Below are 20,045 nucleotides of genomic sequence, written 5' to 3' on the forward strand. Positions count from 1 at the left end.
TTCAGAAATTCCAAAATTAAACCTTAGCCATTGTCCTTACTATAAAATTACACCGCATCTATCCCTACGGATTTTCTTCCTCTTCAACAACAGGTTTTTTAAAAAATCATGCTTCAAAAAAATATATTTTTGAAGGAAATAAGAGTTTTATTGGAATATTTTATTTTTCAGGAAAAAAATACTTTAAAATTGAAAAGAACTTACTTTAAAATATTAAAGTGATTGCTAGAAAATAACAAGTTGTGAATGATAAAGTTATGTGATTTTTTAAACAAAATAATATGATTATTATATTTTGAAATACAAATAAGAAACATCAACAAAATGTTTTTTTTCCTCCTGCCTTCTGTTGTGTGGGTAAAAGGGGAATGCATGAAATTAACAATTTTATAAAATGACTTCCAAGGTACTGCTAAATGGTCTGCAGAGTCCTGCATTGCCTTCCTACTTCAGGCCTATCCAGTGATAATGTCCACACGATGAATCAAAGTAACAGTTCTGTTCCTCTGAAAGTTGAAACATACATATATTTGAAAAGGTAACAATTCTGCAGTTGACCTTGAACAACACCTTGTTAGGAGCGCCAGCCCCCTGCACTGTTGAAAATTACCTGTGACTTTTCACTCCCCCAAAACATCATTACCAATACCCTACCGTTGACTGTAAGCCCTCCCGATAACATAAACAGGCTGATGAACACGGATTTTGTGTACAGTATGTATCATATACTGTATTCTTAACAATAAAGTAAGCCAGAGCAAAGAAAATGTTCCTAAGAAAATCCCAAGGAAGAGAAAAGACGCTTACAGTACTGCCCTGCATTTATGGGATCTGCATGTAAGTGGACCCGCATAGCTGAATCCCATGGTGTCCTAGGGTCTGCGGTACTTTCTTTACCAAATGCTGCAGGAACTTTGTTGAAAATACATACAAAACATCAATAAGATGGTAGGATAAATGAGGAAAAGAAAAACTAGGCGAGATTCCCACCACACCTCTGACATGTAGGGGGAAATGAGGAGTGTGACCCTGTTCAGACTCCCCCAGAGCGGGCCAGAGACCTTCCTCACCAGGAACTGGGGGGACCAACAAGGTGTGCGCATGGTAAGATCCTCCCAGAACATTTATTGATTCGGGTTCCATAATGCCATAGCAAACAGACTCCCGGAGTCAGTACATGTGGAAGTGACCGTGACTTGCTGGCCAAGGACCCGGGGAGCTTGGGGCGATCTCCTGAAGAGCGGTCTGGGGTCCCTCCTGCGGGTTGTCCCTCACCCAAGATGCGGGACTCAAGGGTTTGAGCTTCCCACATGTGTCCCACATGGCAGCGTCTGTGCTGCTAACCCCTCCTCAGAACCAGGGGAGCCTGAGACTAGAGCATGTGGCCTCTGGCCCAGCGTCCCTGGCCGTCTCTTGGCCGGCAGAGCCTGCCCCCTAGTTACTGCGTGCTGAGCCCCATAGGGACTTTACTGCACACAACTCTTTACAAAGCAGTTACAAGATGACACGTAGCGTCTATGGGTAAAAACCATGTAGGGTTTTACCGGAGGCAGCCTTACAAAGCATTGGACTGCCAAAAGCCCTAACACCTGTGGAAGCGCTCGACCTACTGATCATCCTTCCATGTTACCTGTTGAACTCCTCTCTTCAGGATGCCCTGGGCTTTTCTTCTCTTATTTAACTTTCCTACTGTATTGAAACAAAATGCATTAAAGCTTCTACCACTACATTACTAAATAAATACGTTCAAGTGCAAAATCAGGTTTAAACTTTAAACTGTCTTTGTTTTTTTCAGGTGTGTGCAGAAGAAAAATGCCCTGCGCTCGTCAATCTGGCTCACATGATGAGTTTGTACAGTACACACACGTATTCCAGAGACTGTGCTAACTGGATCAATGTAGTATGTAGATACCTACATGACTCCTTCTCAGATACTACATTTAATCTTGTGACTTATCTTGCAGAGGTAAATTTACCAAAAGAAAACAAAAGTACTTTTTAACGGTTTTGTGGCAAAATTTTCCGATAGACTTATTTCTAGAAGCAGTCCTGATACTAATCTTCAAGTTGTCTTTGAAAGTAAATATAGATCTCATCTTTTTTTTAAAGGAAAAAATGGTTAATTCCTTTCAAGTATAAAGTATACTTTCTTTTTTAAAGATTTTATATTTTTAAAGATTTTATTTATTTATTCATGAGAGACACACAGAGAGAGCAGAGACATTGGCAGAGGGAGAAGCAGGCTCCATGCAGGGATCCCGACGTGGGACTCGATCCCGGGTCTCCAGGATCATGCCCTGGGCCGAAGGCAGGGGCTAAACCACTGAGCCACCCAGGGATCCCCTAAAGTATACTTTCAAGCATGAAGTTGCTTTTCTTTTTAAATTTTCATTTTCATGTTTATTTTCTCATTCACTATCCCTAAGTGATAGAAACTCAAAATAAGGTAAACTTCAACTTTTATTTAAAATGGAAAATGCATTTTGGGGCACCTGGATTGAGTGTCAGTGACAGTCAGTTGAGTGTCGGACTCTTGGTTTTGGCTTAAGTTGTGATCTCAGGGTCCTGGGCATGAGCCCCATGTCAGGCTTCCCACTCAGTACAGGGTCTGCTTGTCCATCTCTCTCTCCCTCACTCCTCCGAGCCACTCACATGTTGTCTCTCAAATAAATGAAATATTTTTTTTTAAAGTGAAAAATGGGTTTTTACATAGATTTTTCTCATTCACTGTCTGTTAGTGACCTGAAACTCAAAATAATATAAATTTCACCTTTATTTCAAATATTAAAAAAATGAGTTTTCAGGGATCTTGATCCTAGACAATAGTCATAATTTTTGCTTCCAAAACATTGGTTCTTGACTTTGAAATCAATTCTAGAATAATACAGCATGTAAAGGCATTTCTGCTGAGTAAGTTCTTATTTTGATCATACATTTGCTTCCTGATCTAAAATATGATTTGAGTGGCTAAAGATGGAATTATATAAAAAAAAAATCAGCCCTACAACAGCATAGAAAGTTAATATTTATTTGTTGAGGAAGTAACTTCATGCCTAAAAAAGTACTAAGTAGATATCCACAAAGAATCTCAATGGAGGAACGCCTGGGTGGCTCAGTGGTTGAGCATCTGCCTTCGGCTCAGGTGGTGATCCTGGGGTCCTGGGATCGAGTCCCACATTGGGCTCCCCACAGGGAGCCTGCTTCTCCCTCTGCCTGTGTCTCTGCCTCTCTCTGTGTCTCTCATGAATAAATAAAATCTTAAAAAGAATCTCAAAAGGAAGAAGTCCTAGTCACTAAAAACTAAAAATGTTTGTTAGCCTACAATCAAATGACACCTTCCTTTTTAAAAATTGACTCTAAAAAATTAAACCTAAAAGACTGTATAAGCTTAAAAGAAATTATTTTTAACTCAATAAACATTTTATATATTGCTCCTAACACTGTTTAACCTAGCTATGTCACTGATGTTGACTATCATAAAATGCTTTAGTACTGGTGTGCATTTTTAAGGTGTTGGCTTTTGATTGGTTTGCTCCCATCAGCCCTACATTTAGGAGAATTGGCTCAGTTGGTGGAGCATGCGACTCCTGATCTCAGGGTTGTGAGTTCGAGCCCCATGATGGGTATAGAGAGTACTTTTTAAAAATAAAAAATTATTAAAAAAAAAAAGAGAGTTGATGATGGGAACTATCTGCATAGCAGCTTCTTAACCTGAATAAATGCAAGTCTCTAGGCTTATCTCATACCTATACTTTTAGGACAGAAGCCAACATAAAACCAAGGCTAACTTCCTAAGCCTGTTCTTTAATTGGTTTTGAATTCCAGCTCCTTAGACCAGCTTCACATTGGTGCCACCATCAAGCTCACCGCTAAGGTAGCACTAATTCTCTCGTCAAGGTGATCGAGTTGGAAGTGGCATAGGACAGCCTGTGGGTACCACATAGAGTGACATTTTTTCACTCTGTAGGGAGAATGCTTTGTCCCAAATGTTCTCAGTATGTAAATGTTCCTTGTTTTATTATTATTGTTAATTCTGAAATGACGAACCACAGTACTGAAACTAGTTACATGTATTTAGAACTACATATATTTAACTTAATTGTCCTGTGAACAATATGAAGTAGATAGTATGATTACTGTATTATTAAAAAAAAAATGGTTCACAGGTTAAGAAACTTATCCAAGATCTCGTAGCTAATAGGGTGGCCGGTAGGAATGGTTTGGAGACAGTTATAATTTGGTGATGGTTGGTATATTAACCTAGAATAAATGGTGGTCAAATTAGTTAAGGAAATGAAAGAAAACAACTAAGATTAAAATGAAAAATAATTACTGATCGTTTCTGAACCAAGGACAGGTAATAGAAATAATTATCTTTTATGTTTATTATTTATTAGCCTCTGGATTTCTAATCATCTGATCATAAAATCATGGATTAAATCTATTATGTTTTTCAACATCGTAAATATAAATAATTGAATTTTCCTTAACCTAATGAAAGTTTACTTTTTAATATTACTTTAGCTGTTAGAGAAAGGATTGTCCAGCATGCAACAATCATTACTACAGATCATCTATAGTCTTTTGAGTCACATTGACCTCTCTGCTGCCCCAGTCAAGCAGTTTAATCTGGAAATCATAAAGATTATTGGCAAATATGTACAGGTGAGTGACCATAAATGTATAGAATTTGGCCATTTATGTATAGAATTATTCACTGCAAACAATTTATAATCATAAAAAAAAACTTTAAAGTTCAAGAGTAGGGAAGTAGTTATTAGTCCATAAGTCATGTTTCCAGGAATATTTACGACATGGAAAGAATGTTCTTAATTTAAGTGACAAAAAACAAAATCTGAATGGTAGGTTGGTATGATTCTTAATTTTGATTAATCATTACATCTATGAATATGCACTTCAGTAATGACTGGAAAGAATGTATATGAATGGCAGCTGTTATCACCTCTGAACAGTACACTTGGGACTCTTTTGTATCTTTCTGCTACTAACCAGATTCTACATAATAAATAGCTACTACTTTTAGAAACAGAAGAGCTCTTTGTAGAGTCTGTATTTTAGAGTTGCTCTCTGTGTCTGATAAAACGAGCCCAGATATTTAGAAAATAGAAAATCAGACTTGGCTTCATGTAAATGATGACAAGTCAGTCTGGTCTGTACTGAATTTCACCTTTGATTTATCTGCTAAGAAAGGCCTTGCTGAGCAGATCAGTATTGTGGACACAATTTATCAAAGAGAGCAAACTCTCTGAGAACCTTAACAGATGAAAAAATTGTTTCTACTCCAGTTATATTTGCATTCGCTAAAGCAGAACTTACAAGTGGAAATACTTGGCTAGCAATGAGTTTGTCTTAGCCCATATCTGAAAGTAATAAAGCTGGGTTGGTTTCCATTATTCTATTTGGTAATCTAGGTTCTTTTTATATTCCCCTGAAAATCAGTGGATGCAAATATTTAAAAAAAAAACAAAAACTAAGATTCTTTAGTGACCCTCTTCATCTTCTCTATCTTCTCTCTCTCAATAAGCAAGGCTTCACCAAATAACATTTTTTTTCTTTTTCTAAAGCACATTTCTTTTTCTTCTTAAGATATAAAGAAGCTAACTAATCAGGGGCACCTGGGTGGTTCAGTGGTTGAGCATCTGCCTTCAGCTCAGGTCATGATCTCAGGCTTCTGGGATCAAGTCCTACATCAGGCTCCCCCACAGAGGGCCTGCTTCTCCCTCTGCCTGTATCTCTGCCTTTCTCTCTCTCTCTCTCTCTCTCTCTGTTCTCTCATGAATAAATAAATGTGTTTTTTTTGTTTTTTTTTACAAAAAGAAGTTAACTAATCAGATATTTGCTGAATTATAAGATGTAGATTTTTTTTTTTTAATGTTCAGAACCACAAGCTCACATGTCTACTGGGCAAGCAACTAACCATAAGAGGGCATTGATTTCTGACTAGTGAATGGCACATTCCCCATCTAAAAGGAACAGCACAGGGATGCCTAGGTGGCTTAGTTGGTTAGGCACCTACCTTCTGCCCAGGTCATGATCCCAGAGTCCCAGGGTCAAGACCTATGTTGGTCTCCTTGCTCAGCGAAGAGCTTGCTTCTCCCCCTGCCCTCTGTCCCTCTTTCTCACTCTTGCTCACCCTCCTTCTCTCAAATAAATAAAATCTTTTTAAAAATAAATAAAATATAAGGAACAGCACAACTTAGCTTCCCCTAGTGGCTGCCAGTGTGCCAGGACAGATCCAGTGTGGCAAGAACTTCTAAGTTTTGAAGAGAAGCTAGAAATGTGGGTTTTTCTCTAAAATCTCCTAATTTCAAAATGTTGACTCAAGTTTCTTTTTAAATATTGTATGAACTGAAGTTCATATTTAGCTAATGGGCCATCACAGTTTGTGACTTCTGCTTTATTCAGACATTAAGCATTTCACAGAATTGTACTCTTGATGGGATGCCTGGGTGGCTCAGTAGTTTAGCGCCTGCCTTTGGCCCAGGGCGTGATCCTGGAGTCCTGGGATCGAGCCCCACATCGGGCTCCCTGCATGGAGCCTGCTTCTCCCTCTGCCTGTGTCTCTGCCTCTCTCTCTCTCTCTGTCTCTCATGAATAAATAAATAAATCTTTAAAAAAAAAAAAAGAATTGCACTCTTGATAATCTTTTATATCTCATGCACAATTACCAGTATATTTTATAGAAATGTATTTGAATACGTTTTAACTTTTTTACAATGCCCATAGCTTCTAATTATATCTGTCAGAAAATGTAACTTCTTAAACTATTTTTTTTATAATGGTGTGCTTAAAATGTCACAACATCTATGTGGACATTTTTATAATTATTAAATATTTTGTGCTTTAAGTATCCTCCTATCAGGATGTTATTAAATAAATTGGATAACTCAGTTCTACCAAAGATTTTACTTGCTTTTTGTTATTGTTTTAGTGGCATTTTCCCCCTCAGACTGGTCAGCTGTGACACAGTATATAGAACACAAGGTTAACATGTGATTTTGTTAACCATAAGTCAGGAAAAAAAAGTTTTTTTAAAATGTATCTGCTTTGTAATAGATGGTAAAAAAAAAAAACTGTACGTTCTTTATTAGAAATTGATTCTTCTTGGGGTGCTGAGTGGCTCAGTCTGTTAAGCATCCAACTCTTGATTTCGGCTCAGGTCACCATCTCAGGGTCATGAGATTGAGCCCGGTGTGGGGCTTCATGCTGGGTGTGGAGCCTGCTTAAGATTCCCTCTCTCTCTCTCTCTCTCTCTCTCTCTCTCTCTCTCTCTCTCTCTTTCTCTCTCTCTCTCCCCGTCTCTTTTCACCCCTTGCCCCCAACTTGCATATGCACTCTAAGAAAGAAACAAACAAACAAACAAGCAAACAAACTTCTCTACAAGTATCTGTCATGGTCATGTAAATCATTTTTAAATGATGTTGATAGAAATACACAAAACTAAAAGAAAAATAACTCAAAGACCTCAATAACTCAAACAACCTGGCCTCTTTGTAGTCCACTGGGCAAATCAGAGGGCAATATAGCTACATATGCAGGGGAAAAACCTCACCCTATGCAACTCCGTAAACCCCGAGAACATCACTTTAGTTGATATGATTAATCAAAATGAGGAATCATACCAATCCTACCATTCAGATTTAAGCTTGGGTCATCAAAAAAACATCTAAAACTATTTTAGTTTTTTAAATATTTTTATGTCAAAAAAAGAAAGTATGCATTAAAAATTGTCTTGTCTCCATTCATCCATAAAGTATATATATATACTACCCCTTTGTTTACCACGACTGCCAGATTACTTTATTACACTTTCTAAGTTAATATTTACAAAGCACTTACTAGGAGAAATGCAAGATATCCTGAGTTAGTAGCATTATGGTATATATGATATTTTATAAATCTAACAATAGAAAAATAATTTTCTTACCTGTTTTAACTCAGACCTTCTGTTAAGGATCTTAAAGTAAAAATGATTTACAGAAGTTTTTATAGAAACAATATTTTCATTGTTTACAGTGTATACTAAATATATATTCATAACTTCTTAATGTCTGCTATTTTTTTAAACCAGAGTCCTTATTGGAAGGAAGCCCTTAACATATTAAAACTGGTGGTGTCTCGCTCTGCAAGTCTTGTTGTACCCAATGATATCCCCAAGACCTATGGAGGAGATATAGGTTCTCCTGAAATATCCTTCACCAAGATTTTCAATAATGTCTCAAAGGAGTTGCCTGGGAAGACTTTAGATTTTCATTTTGATATATCTGAGGTAATTTCTATTAGAAATTTTCATTTGTTCATCTATTCATTCTCTGATTCAGCAAGTGTCAATTAAGCTCGTAACTCACCAGGACACATGACAGGTGCTGTGAAAATGGGGTGGGGTGTGGGAAAGCCTTGTCCTTAGGGAAAGCCTACAGACTCTTGGGGAAATGGGTAAATAAACATTGTGATAAGTGCCTTGGTTGGAAGTCAAGTTAGAAGTACTGTAGGAAGATACAATACAGCATGTACATCTACCCTGATCTGAGTGTTGAAAGATAAAGTAACCCTAGACAGGCATATATGGATGTTTGGGGAGGAAAGCTTAATGCAAGAAAAAGCAGCATGTATGAATGAAACCTTGTAAGTGTGAGAAAGCCTGGTGTTCTGGAAATTTCCAATTTATAATATACCTTAAGTGCTGACTATAGAAAATGGAGGTATAGAGTATGATGGGAGATGAAACGAAGGCACAGGAAGGAGCAAGAGCATGAGGATCTTGCATGCATTTTAATAAGATGGTTTTATCTGGAAGCAGTAGAAGCTCTTAAAGAATTTTTAACTGAAAAAAAAAATGAAAAAAAAAAAGAATTTTTAACTGGAGTGGAAATTGTAGGATTTGCATTTTGGAAAGTTTACTCTGGTAACAGGATGGAAGAGTACCAGGGTGGAGGAGAGGGAAGTCAATAAGGAATCTGTTAGAATAATGAAAAGATAATGTTGGTTGTCTCTGGGCAATTGCACGGGAAATGAAGAGGGTCGGGATGGTTTTCAGAAAGACTAAGAAGTCATAAATGGGATTTCATGGGAAGGAGAGGAGGTACTAAGGAAGAGGCATTGAGGACAGCTGCTTTGACAACTAGATGAATGTTGGGACCTTTCAGAGAGACTGAGAAGAGAAGGCAAGGAGAACAGATCTTAGCAGGAAGGGGAGGGTGGAGGGTGATGAGGTCAGTCTTGGGTACACTGACTAACTCTGACACTAAGACAACAATGGAGCTGCCTAGTAGGCAGTTAGATTTTAAGATCTGAAGTTTTAGAGGAAAACAGGTGGAAGTAACAATTTAAGGTCTTTAGTGTTTTATAAATGGACAGTTAAAATTGTGAAAGGAAAAATAAAACTAGTATAAACTAAGACCTGAGAAACCCAAAACTTTAAAGAGAGACACAAGGCCCCAGTGAAAACGGAACCTGGACCCTTTATTATGTCACATATTTAACATAAATCTCACATAAAAATTGTTGCCCTTGTTAGGAACCCCCAATTTTTGTTCCAGTACCTGAAACCATTCTTATTGGCCTTGAAGCCATTAAAATCATCTTTTAGAAGCCAAAGAAGGAATTTTTCAAGAAGGAACTTACTGAATAAGGATTGTAAGGAAGTTGAGAAAAATAAAAATGGAAGATCTGATCACTCTTGTGTCGATTAGGATCACATAGATTAAAATTTTTTTTTTTACTGTTTAGCCTTGGTATTAGAATTTATCCAGAGCTTTGTGGGCTCTGTTTTTTAAGATAGAAAGAAAACTGTTTATTGCTAACTTTTTAGTTAATATCAGAATTCTGTCATGGAGCACATAGCATAGGAATATGATGAGGAAATCAGGCTTTTCTTTTCCTAATCTTGTCTAGAGCAGTGATAAGAATTCTCAAAACACTTGATATGCTTAATTTCAATTTGTTTCATCAAAAATGAGTACCTGCTATGTACAGGCAGTAGAGATATAGTGGAAGAGCAGAGATGAATACACAAAGTCCAGGGGGCTCACATGTAATAGGGAAGACGGCCACATAAACAAATCAACACGTGCCAAATGTCAACATATAATTACCCAGATGTGTGATATCAGGGAAAGCCTCTTTGGAAGTCTGGAGTCCCCATTAAAAGATGATCATGGGCTTGGTCGGTTGGTGAATATTCCACGCAAAGGGGGGCAGCATGTGCCAAAACATAGGTCCATAAGAACATGGTGTGTTTGGAAAACAATAGCAAGTTCAGTTTTGCTGGAGTGTGAAGTTCAGGCGGGTGTGATAGAAGTTGAGGTTTAGGGAGGTAAGCAGGAACCACATCATAAAGGGACTTGTATGGCATGCAAATGAGCTTCAATATTATTTTCAAATGCAAATTCAAGACACTTCACAAAGCCAAAATAAATATAAATGAGTTTTGGATAATCCTAGAATTTTTTACTGATATAAATTTGGAACTGTTATACACCAGATTTGTAGTAAGAAGCTACACAGATATCTTCCTCTTTGGAGTTGTTACTTAGCTTGAATATTTGCAAAAGCACAACACTGAAGCACATATAACAATACGCATTGAGGGCAGCCTGGGTGGCGCAGCGGTTTAGCACCGCCTTCAGCCCAGGCGTTATCCTGGAGACCCGGGATCGAGTCCCACATCGGGCTCCCTGCATGGAGCCTGCTTCTCCCTCTGCCTGTGTCTCTGCCCGCCCCCCTCTCTGTGTGTGTGTGTCTCTCATGAATAAATAAAATCTTTAAAAAAAAAAAACAATACGCATTGAAAAAAACACCAAAATGTTAATAGACGTTCAATCTGAGTGATAAGACTACAAGTGATTCTTTAAAAATCATTTTCATATTTTCTGAGCTTTCAAAGAGGATATATTTTATAATCCTGGGGGGAGACGTGGAGGTGTTGATTTTAAAGAAAGCAGTCCCTATTTAAAATAGGAATAAGGTCTCTGATAGTCTTCTCAGAGAGTCATTTTCAATAAAGTCAAGTCTCCTGATTAAAAAAAAAAAAAAGACCTCACAGGCAATGCTTGGCTGGCTCAGAGAAGCATGCAACTCTTCATCTTGGGGCTGTGATTTTGAGCCCCATGTTGGGTATAGAGATGACTTAAATATATAAATAAACTTTAAAAAATACATATAAGAAAAGGACATCATTATCTTTGCTTTTTGTAACATCTACTTCATGCTTAGTGTCTTTCACCCTTTGTTTTTTGGTTGTTTATTTTTAAAAATGTCCTTATAGGTAGATACACTGCTAATCCTTTTATGTTGAAATATCTGAGTCAGACACTACCATTTTTGTTTCTCTGCAGACACCAATTATTGGAAATAAATATGGTGATCAGCATAGCGCAGCTGGAAGAAATGGGAAACCAAAAGTTATCGCCGTTACTAGGAGTACCTCCTCCACTTCCTCTGGTTCTAATTCTAATGCCTTGGTTCCTGTTAGTTGGAAAAGGCCACAGTTATCACAGGTACATGGAAACAGCATCAAAACTGAACATTTATAGAAGAATCCATTTTGTTGTATGACAGTTTGAGAATTTGTCTTATTTACTGGTAATCCTAACATTTGAATTATTTTTCTTTTCCTTAGCGAAGAACAAGAGAAAAGCTAATGAATGTGCTATCTCTCTGTGGTCCAGAATCTGGTCTTCCAAAGAACCCATCAGTGAGTAATCATGACAGCATGTGGAAAGGTGTTAAAAATCCTGTTAGCCCATGAAGAAATGGAAATTCTTCTGTCTCCTTGTTTGCCTTTCTAACTCCCCTTACTTTATAGCATTAACTAAGAATGAAAAAGATGCTACTTGTCTGTGTGGCACTTGGCAGTTATGTTAGCTAAGTATTTAGCCAGTTAGACTTCAGCCTGAAAACCAGATGAAAGCTCTGAGTTCACTAACAGATGAGGCCTGCGGTGGCTTTTAGGGCACCAATGTCTCCTACACAGTGACAAAGCTGATGGATGGCCTTTTTTTTTTTCTTTTTCTTTTTTTCGGCTGGCGGTCAGGTTGTATTTTCTTCTAATGAGGATTTGGAAGTCGGTGACCAACAGACCAGCCTAATTTCTACAACAGAAGACATGATTCAAGAGGAAGAAGTAGCTGTGGAGGATAATAGCAGTGAACAACAGTTTGGCGTTTTTAAGGACTTTGACTTTTTAGATGTTGAATTGGAAGATGCAGAGGTAAGGATGTGGGCTCTCCGTTATCATATTTATAGTTTACAGTTGCAAGTGTATGAGAATTAAGGATTTGACCATAGGATCTTACTTATTAAGGTCAGTGTAAGGTCAAGAAGGTAAAAATCGGGTTAAATGGGTCATGGGAATTAAGGAGGGCACTTGTGATGAGCACCGGGTGTTGTATGGAAATCATGTATCACTAAATTCTACTCCTGAAACCACTATTACACTATATGTTAACTAACTGGAGTTTAAACAAAAACTTGAAACTATATACATATATGTACATACATAAGTATTAAAAAAAAAAGTAAAAATCTAAATTGGCAACTAAATGTGACCAGTACCATTAGTCAATAGAAGTAGTCTGAAACAAAAGAGGAAAGAGGAAATCTTAATTTTTATTTTTTTCCCCAAAAAATAAAAAGTGAAAAGTGGTTTCTTCCAAAGTAGGTCTTTAATTTAGGGTATGCTCAGACTTAAATGTGTTGCATGAGCCAAACAAATGAATATGCAGCAAAGTGGTAAAAAATTATATTAAAATTTATCAGACACCATTTAAAAATATATGTACAAACACACTAAATTAAGTTAAATGAACTTACGTGATTACAAAAGCTTCGGCTCTCTAGAACTCTCTCCTGTGGCAAATGACCAAGATTGTACCTGCGACATCCTCACCATTTTCTTTGTCATGATGTAGCCAGCTCCCTCAAGTGACTCATTTTCATTTAGCCGGCGTCACCGGAGGGCTTTCTCCTCTAAATTGATTCCATCTAGATTAAGTTGATAGTTGTGTGTCACTTTAGATGATTTTGAAATGGAAAATCTAACTCAAAAGGTGGATTTATTAGCTTACAGAGCTGAGATAGCCCAGAGTTAGATAAGGCTCAGCGAGGTCTCTGATCTTTCTCTGCAGTTGGCGAGGCTCTGCCCTTCTCTGCGAGTCTCTGGCAGATGGTTCTGTCCACATGCAGCAGTGTTCAAAGCAAGTGAACACTGCCATGTCGTACATTAGTTGCTGAGAGGAGACCAGTTAGGGAGGTCCTCCTATATGCTTCAGCCTCCCTTACACATGGGAGGATATGCACATGGTGGCTCGGGGTCGGACCAAATGCCTTTGTGCTAGTTTGGGAGCTGTGCAGGCTTCCGTGGGATGGTTCACTGTGTACATGTTCCCAAAGACCCAGTTTGCAGGAGCCCCAAAACCAGAATTATTCAGCACCTCGTAAGGAAGTGGCTTTTAAACTTTTTTTTTAAAACTGTGATCCATAGTTAATATATTTTCTATCATGTCCAAGTATCTAAATCCAAACAGCATTAAAATGAAAGTTCCTGGGCATTCTGGTGGCTCAGTCGGTTAAGCCTCCAGGTGTTGGTTTTTAGCTCAGGTCGTGGTCTCAGGGTCATGGGATGGAATCCCGTGTGGGGCTCTGTGCTCAGTGGGGAGTCAGCTTGAAGATTGCCCCGTCTTCCCCCCTGCTCGTGTGCACTCTCTCTCTCTCTGTTGAATAAAATAAATAAATCTATTTTTAAAAATTAAATTAAAATTTCAAGACTATGCAGCTGTGAGGCACCTGGCTGGCTCAGTCAGTGGAGTGTGTAACTCTTGACCTTGGGGTCATGAGTCTGGGCACACTGGGCACAGAGATTATATTTAAAAAAAAAAAAAAAGCTGCCTTGCTTTATCTGTTGTGCACACTGATATTTCCTATTCTCTTTCTTTTTTTTCCAATATGGCAGGTCATCACCCTCTAAAATTGATTTCACATCCCCAGTTTGAAAAACACGTTGTAGGTAATAGGACTGACTTGAATAACGAGGCAGAAAGTATGATGGATTGAAGAGGCTTGTTGTCCTACCTCAAAGGCATGAGCAGTTTCTAAATTCTGTTGCAATTATTTGCTTTTTTCATTTGAGAGTTTAAAATTTCTAAAAGCAGATAGGCTCTTGATTTGTGTATAATGGTAAGGTTATTCATTTCATTTGTTTTTTTTTTTTTAAAGAACTCTATAAATGCTTCCAAGCTTATCCTACACCCTAATACGTCAGTAGTAATAAATATGGTTGAGTTCTGTTTTGTTTTGAAAGGGAGAGTTGGGGGAGAAGGAAAGAGAGAATCCTAAGCAGGCTCCACACCCAGCACGGAGCCCAGTGCAGGGCTTGATCTCAACGACCCTATGGCCCGAGATGAAATCAAGAGTCTGACACTTAAACATTAGAGCCACCCAGGCGCCCCAATAAATATGGCTTTTGAGTAGAACCTTAGTCAAATTAAGTTAAAGATGCTTAATGTAGTTTTGTCTTTAATTCAAGTCAGAGTGATTTGGGGGAGGGTAGTGTTAATTGATGCCTCAGAATTAGGCAAATCAAATAATAGAGGTTTTTAAAAACCTAAATACCGTCTTGCTTAAAACATGGTCTCAGGAAATAACTTTGCTATAAAACAAATGGAACCACTAATTAAACTTCTAAAATACCCCCCAATCTTGAAAGCTCCTAGTGTGTATTCATTCATTCACCAAATAAATATGGAGGGCTATTGCCATTGCCATTGCTATGCTACGTAATAATATTTGAGATATCTTGTAGGAAGGTGACTTTTCAAACTTTGACCTGCAGGGCTTCTAATACCCTGAGAAACAGGGAAAGATCCAAGAGACAAATGGGCAGAGCTCCTGGCTACCTTTTTTCAGCGAGAGCAGATTGGGTTTTGTTCATCACTTTTGCACGGTTGATTTCCATTTTAAATTTCACTTGAAATAAGTATTCCTTTGCTTTATTTAAAAATAAAAAAAGCTTTGAGAGTCTCTATTCTGGACAGTCCCTCTTGAGAAAAGGAACACAAATCCTATTTTGCTTCTCAACTCCCTGAAATTTGTCATAACCGGGATTAAGAGACAATATAAGAACTATATCCTTGTAAAAGGAGGATCAGTTTAGAGTAATAGAAACATCACTTCTATAAATCCCCTAAGTAGGGTGCAGTTGAAATCTGCCCTATTTCCTCTTGGTTATGTCTCAGTAACTTTGAGCTTTAACTATTTTGTATTAAAAAAAAAAAATGGGTTTGGCCAGAACCATCCTCCAGACTAAAATAATTGTGACCCTGTATGTTGTCAACTGAATGTGGGTATTTTAAGTCAGTTTTGCATCGTATCAAGTACTAAATCCATGTAAATTTTGAAGATTTTCTTAAAGTTCGTGTTGCCAGAGTGTATCATAGAAATGTTGTTCTAAGTGTCTGTCTCTGACTTCTTCATAATATATCTTGCATAAAAAAGTAATCTGAATCACATGTTGGCTTCCTACTCAGAGCTTAATCCAGAGCTTGAATCAGTCTTTGGGTTTGAGAAATCACAGAGTTTTCCCCCAAAGTGTAGTGTATATTTAAATGTTTGTCTTCGTTCTTTCTAATTCTGTGTGTTTTCCTTTTTGCTAACCAGGAACTGCAGGTAAGTTGCAGCCTGGTGTTGTGGATTGTTTATGTGTTGTCATCTGTGACGTATTTGTCTTCTTCGTGGTCTCATTTGTGTTTGTGTCTTAGAATAGAAATGGCCTAGGTAGTAGGTTCAGTTGGTCCCCAGTCATACAAGATAGAAAGTCGAGAAAATTATTTAGCTACAGCAGGATCGACCACATATTTTGATCTTTAAGTATAAATATTTAACAATGTTTTAAAAGTTTTGAGAAATTGAAGGGCTGATTGAAACTCTGCTTATGATGATGCATTAAGTATTTTTCATCTCGGTTTGTTTTCCTGGTGTATTATGTTCGCCATATGCACATGTATCTGAGGTCTTAGAAATCACGTCTTTCCTTTCCAGGGTGAAAGCATGGACAATTTCAACTGGGGAGTCCGCAGGCGCTCGCTGGACAGTATTGACAAAGGGGACACCCCCTCCCTCCAGGAGTACCAGTGCTCCAGCAGCACCCCCAGCCTGAACCTGACCAACCAGGAGGATACAGACGAGTCCTCGGAAGAGGAGGCGGCGCTCACAGCAAGCCAGATACTCTCCCGGACGCAGATGGTATACGGCTCCCTACCTTCTTACACAGCGACAGTTGGTCTCACTTTCCTCTTAAACTTCCAACTTAGTAATTAGCGTTTCTCGATTTTCTGATTTTCCTTTCACTTTGGGTAAAGGGCACACGCTGAAAGGAAAAATACAGAAGTGCCCCGCTAACGGAGCGTTCTGTTAGTAACAGAACTCCACATTTACATTGAGGTTGCGCACCCCTTTGCAGCTAAGACGGTTTCCTCCTCTAGTGATGGCGAGTCCTTCTGGACATTTCTGGAGGCCCTCGTCTTGAATGACACGTGCTTTTGCCATCAGTGTGGACACCAGCACTGCTTTCTTGGCTGCCCGCTTTTCTTTCCTAGTTAGCGTGGAAAGATGGAGCACAACTTCTGTGCCTTTCCAGATCAAGTCAGTTATGTGGGGGTTCCGACTGGAAGCCCCCCGGCGAGGTGGGGGAGACCACAGAGGGAGTGCCCAAGGCTGCAACAGTAGGGTGTCTGCTCAGAAACGCAGAGAGTGAGGGGGAGGATGCCCATGAGCAGGAATCGGGCGGGCCACCCTGACACAGCCCAAAGGCTGTACCCTCTTCGCACGGAGCCCACCTGCGCCACTCCGGTCACTGGAACCCCGCGGCTCCGTGCAGGGTGTGCTCAGTCTGCCGGGGACGGCGGGGGCTTTCAGCGAAATGGAAAGTTGTCTGTTTGGTGCCCGTTTGGGCTTATGTGGCTGCTTGCTGGTGAACGCTGCTTCTTGAGAATCTGCTAGGTGCTGAGCGCTGCTGAGTGCTGTGGTGCTGCTGGGTGCTGCTCAGTGCTGCTGGGCACTGCTGGGTGCTGCTTGGTGCTGGCCACTGCTCGGTGCTACTGGGCGCTGCTGGGTGCTGCTGGGCGCTGCTGAGTACTGCTTGGTGCTTCTTGGAGCTGCTGGGCGTTGCTTGTGCTGCTGGGTGCTGCTTGTGCTGCTGGGTACTGCTTGGTTCTGCTGGGCACTGCTGGGTGCTGCTCCGTGCTGCTGGACACCGCTGGGTGTTGCTCAGTGCTTCTTGGCACTCCTCAGTGCTGCTTGGTGCTGCTCGTGCTGCTGGGTGCTGCTTGGTTTTGCTGGGCGCTGCTCAGTGCTGCTGGGCGCTGCTGGGCGCTGTTCAGTCCTTCTTGCTGCTTCTCAGTGCTGCTTGGTGCTGCTCATGCTGCTGGGCACTGCACAGTTCTGCTGGGCACTGCTTGGTGCTTCTTGGTGCTGCTTGGCACTGCTGGGTGCTGCTTGGTTTTGCTGGGCATTGCTCGGTGCTGCTGGGTCCTGCCAGACACTGCTCAGCGCTGCTGGGTGCTGCTGGGTGTGCTCATGCTGCTCAGTGCTGCTGGGCGCTGCTCATGCAGCTTGGTACTGCTGGGTGCTGCTCATGCTGCTCGGTGCTGCTGGGCGCTGCTCATGCTGCTCGGTACTGCTGGGTGCTGCTCATGCTGCTCGGTGCTGCTGGGCGCTGCTCATGCTGCTCGGTACTGCTGGGCGCTGCTGGGTGCTGCTCGGTGCTGCCGGGCACTGCTCATGCTTCTCGGTGCTGCTGGGTGCTGCAGCCACAGACGAGCCCCGCACCCACAACCTCGCAGCACCCGAAGCCGCCAGGGTGACTGCAGAGAGGCGCCTGTCGCCTGCCGAGGAGGCCCAGCACCGGGGAGCTCCTCCGCTGGGTGGCTTCTGCTGGGGGAGCGTGAGGTGCGCGGCCGTGGCCAGGTGAGCAGCTCGGCCACAGCCCCATGTCCCCGCCTCACCTCCCCTTCTCCTTGCAGGTAACCAGCGACGGTGCCGCGGACGAGGCCTCGCCTGAGCTGCCCGATTTGCTGCTTCAGTCACAGGATTCCACGGGCAGCGCCTCGGCAGAGGACGCGCTTCCCCTGAGAGCTGGGACCCCGAGTTTGGAGGCTTCTCTAGATACTGCTAACAGCCAGCTGCCTGAGGTGGGGCGAGGCGCGGGCGGGGGCATGGCCAATCCGGGCTCGCTCTAGCTGCTGCCTTCCTCGCTTTTCTGCCAGAGGAGTTTTCACCTCATACACTAATTATTTGATTCGTTTCCAGTATTTCTAACCTGTGGGGTTGTTTTACATGAAATGTCAAATCTGATCATTTAAAAAAAAAGTCACCAGGGCAATGACCTCCTACAGGTTAAAAATAATCTGGAGTGTTTTTAATGAGCATTTTGTGTTGCAGAGTGTGATTTAGGTCAATGTGCAGACGCTTCCTTGGGGATGGTGAGCATCTTCCTTGGTGCTGTATCTTCTTCGAAGGATCACTTTTGTTTTCCTTTCACTTTTTGCTTTGTGTTTGGGTTTATGTGATTGGTGCTATGATTGGGATTAAAACCTCAGGCCAGCTGTGTTAGCAGTGGGTTAAATGAAACCTTTCAAAACTACTAGTTTATGATTTTTGGAAAGGCCTGTGAGAAGTGAGCCAGATTCCAAGCTAATGACTGACCAAAAATAAGTAAGTATTAGTTTTCTTAGTATTTTTGTTGTTGTTGTTGTTGTTGTTGTTAAGATTATTAGATATACTTTTTTTTTTTTACTATAATTGTTATAGTTGTCATGTGCTTTAATGCTTTGGTAAATATTAGGAAAATATTCATTTTTTTATGGTTGACCAAATTAATATTATTAGATCTCATTACTTTAGTTAGTTGAATTATATTATTGAGCTTACAGTGGATTTTACATTTTTTAACAGCAATCAAAGCTTGAGATGAAAGCATTTTTAAATGTATGGCTAGTATGGCTTACGTTTATATAACTCAGCAAATACTGAGATTTTCCTACATGCCAGGCATTGAGTTAGGTGCTTGAAAGATGACTAAGGCATGGTGACCCTACTCTCAGGGGGTGCATTGGCTATTAAGGAAGACCGACGAGGTTAAAAAAAGAAAAGACACATGCATACGAACAACTTAGTAATAGCCATGTCTGGCTCTGTGAAAACTCAGGAGAGACTGATCATCTGTACCTTCAGGTGAAGGTGGTAAAGGACAGGCTTCATGGCAACCGGGACACCCTGTGGAAAGACATGGCAACGTGAAATAACATGGTTTGTTCAGGCAACAGCAAGAAATTGAGTATTTCTAGAGAACGAAATGGGAGAAAGAAGAGGAGGGAAAGGAGAGTTGGGCAGGTCTAAGATGCAAAGGGTCCTCCTACCTGTCACACTGAAGACTTAGACTTTACCTCAAGATGTTCAAAAGTCATGACTTCTCATTGTTTCAAGAGATAGCTGTTCCATGACAAGCACCGTACCAGGCACCTAAGATGAGAATACAGGGCATGCAAGTAGTCAGTGATTGAACCAGGACTTACCGAGTCCCTGCTGCGTCTGGTCACTATTCTAGGCACTGGGCACCTGACACTATGTGGAACATAGGCTCCTGGCTTTATGGAGCTTAATTCTAGTAAAAGAAATGATAAACCGGTAAAACAAATAAAACATAAATAATACATCAGAAAGTGATCATCCTCTTAGTCATACCAAGAAACTCTGACAGTAATGTGAAATTGGTGAGGGAGAGAGGGGCGTTTGAGGTGGAAACCTAAGGGAAGGAAGATGTGCATGGAAGATGATCAGGGCTCAGGAAGCAGCAGTGACAGCGGGCCCCCCGCACCCCCACCCCAACCTCCCATGCAGCTGAATAACAAGCCGGCCCTTGAGCTGGAGCATAGCGAGCAGGAGAGGCTGGATCAAGACGTTCGAGGGCCAATCCTAGAGCCACACTGCCCGTAACCATCGGAGGATTTTAGGCAGAAGAGGGACATGAT

The 20,045-nt window shown here is 40.6% G+C and overlaps 1 protein-coding gene across 6 annotated transcripts in view; it reads left to right on the forward strand.

Moving 5' to 3' along the window:
• FRYL (FRY like transcription coactivator) overlaps positions 1–20,045 on the forward strand; it is a 257,505-nt gene that overhangs the window by 213,750 nt on the left and 23,710 nt on the right. For all 6 annotated transcript variants that reach the window (XM_055339583.1, XM_055339573.1, XM_055339599.1 and 3 more), the window contains 8 exons: positions 1,796–1,966; positions 4,525–4,665; positions 8,093–8,290; positions 11,358–11,519; positions 11,642–11,716; positions 12,056–12,232; positions 16,057–16,260; positions 18,039–18,206. In XM_055339583.1, coding sequence (XP_055195558.1) covers positions 1,796–1,966; positions 4,525–4,665; positions 8,093–8,290; positions 11,358–11,519; positions 11,642–11,716; positions 12,056–12,232; positions 16,057–16,260; positions 18,039–18,206 — 1,296 coding nt within the window. The remainder of the gene's footprint in view (positions 1–1,795; positions 1,967–4,524; positions 4,666–8,092; positions 8,291–11,357; positions 11,520–11,641; positions 11,717–12,055; positions 12,233–16,056; positions 16,261–18,038; positions 18,207–20,045) is intronic.

This window comes from Nyctereutes procyonoides, unplaced genomic scaffold, assembly GCF_905146905.1.
Source record: "Nyctereutes procyonoides isolate TBG_1078 unplaced genomic scaffold, NYPRO_anot_genome, whole genome shotgun sequence".
NCBI classification, from domain to species: Eukaryota; Metazoa; Chordata; class Mammalia; order Carnivora; family Canidae; genus Nyctereutes; species Nyctereutes procyonoides.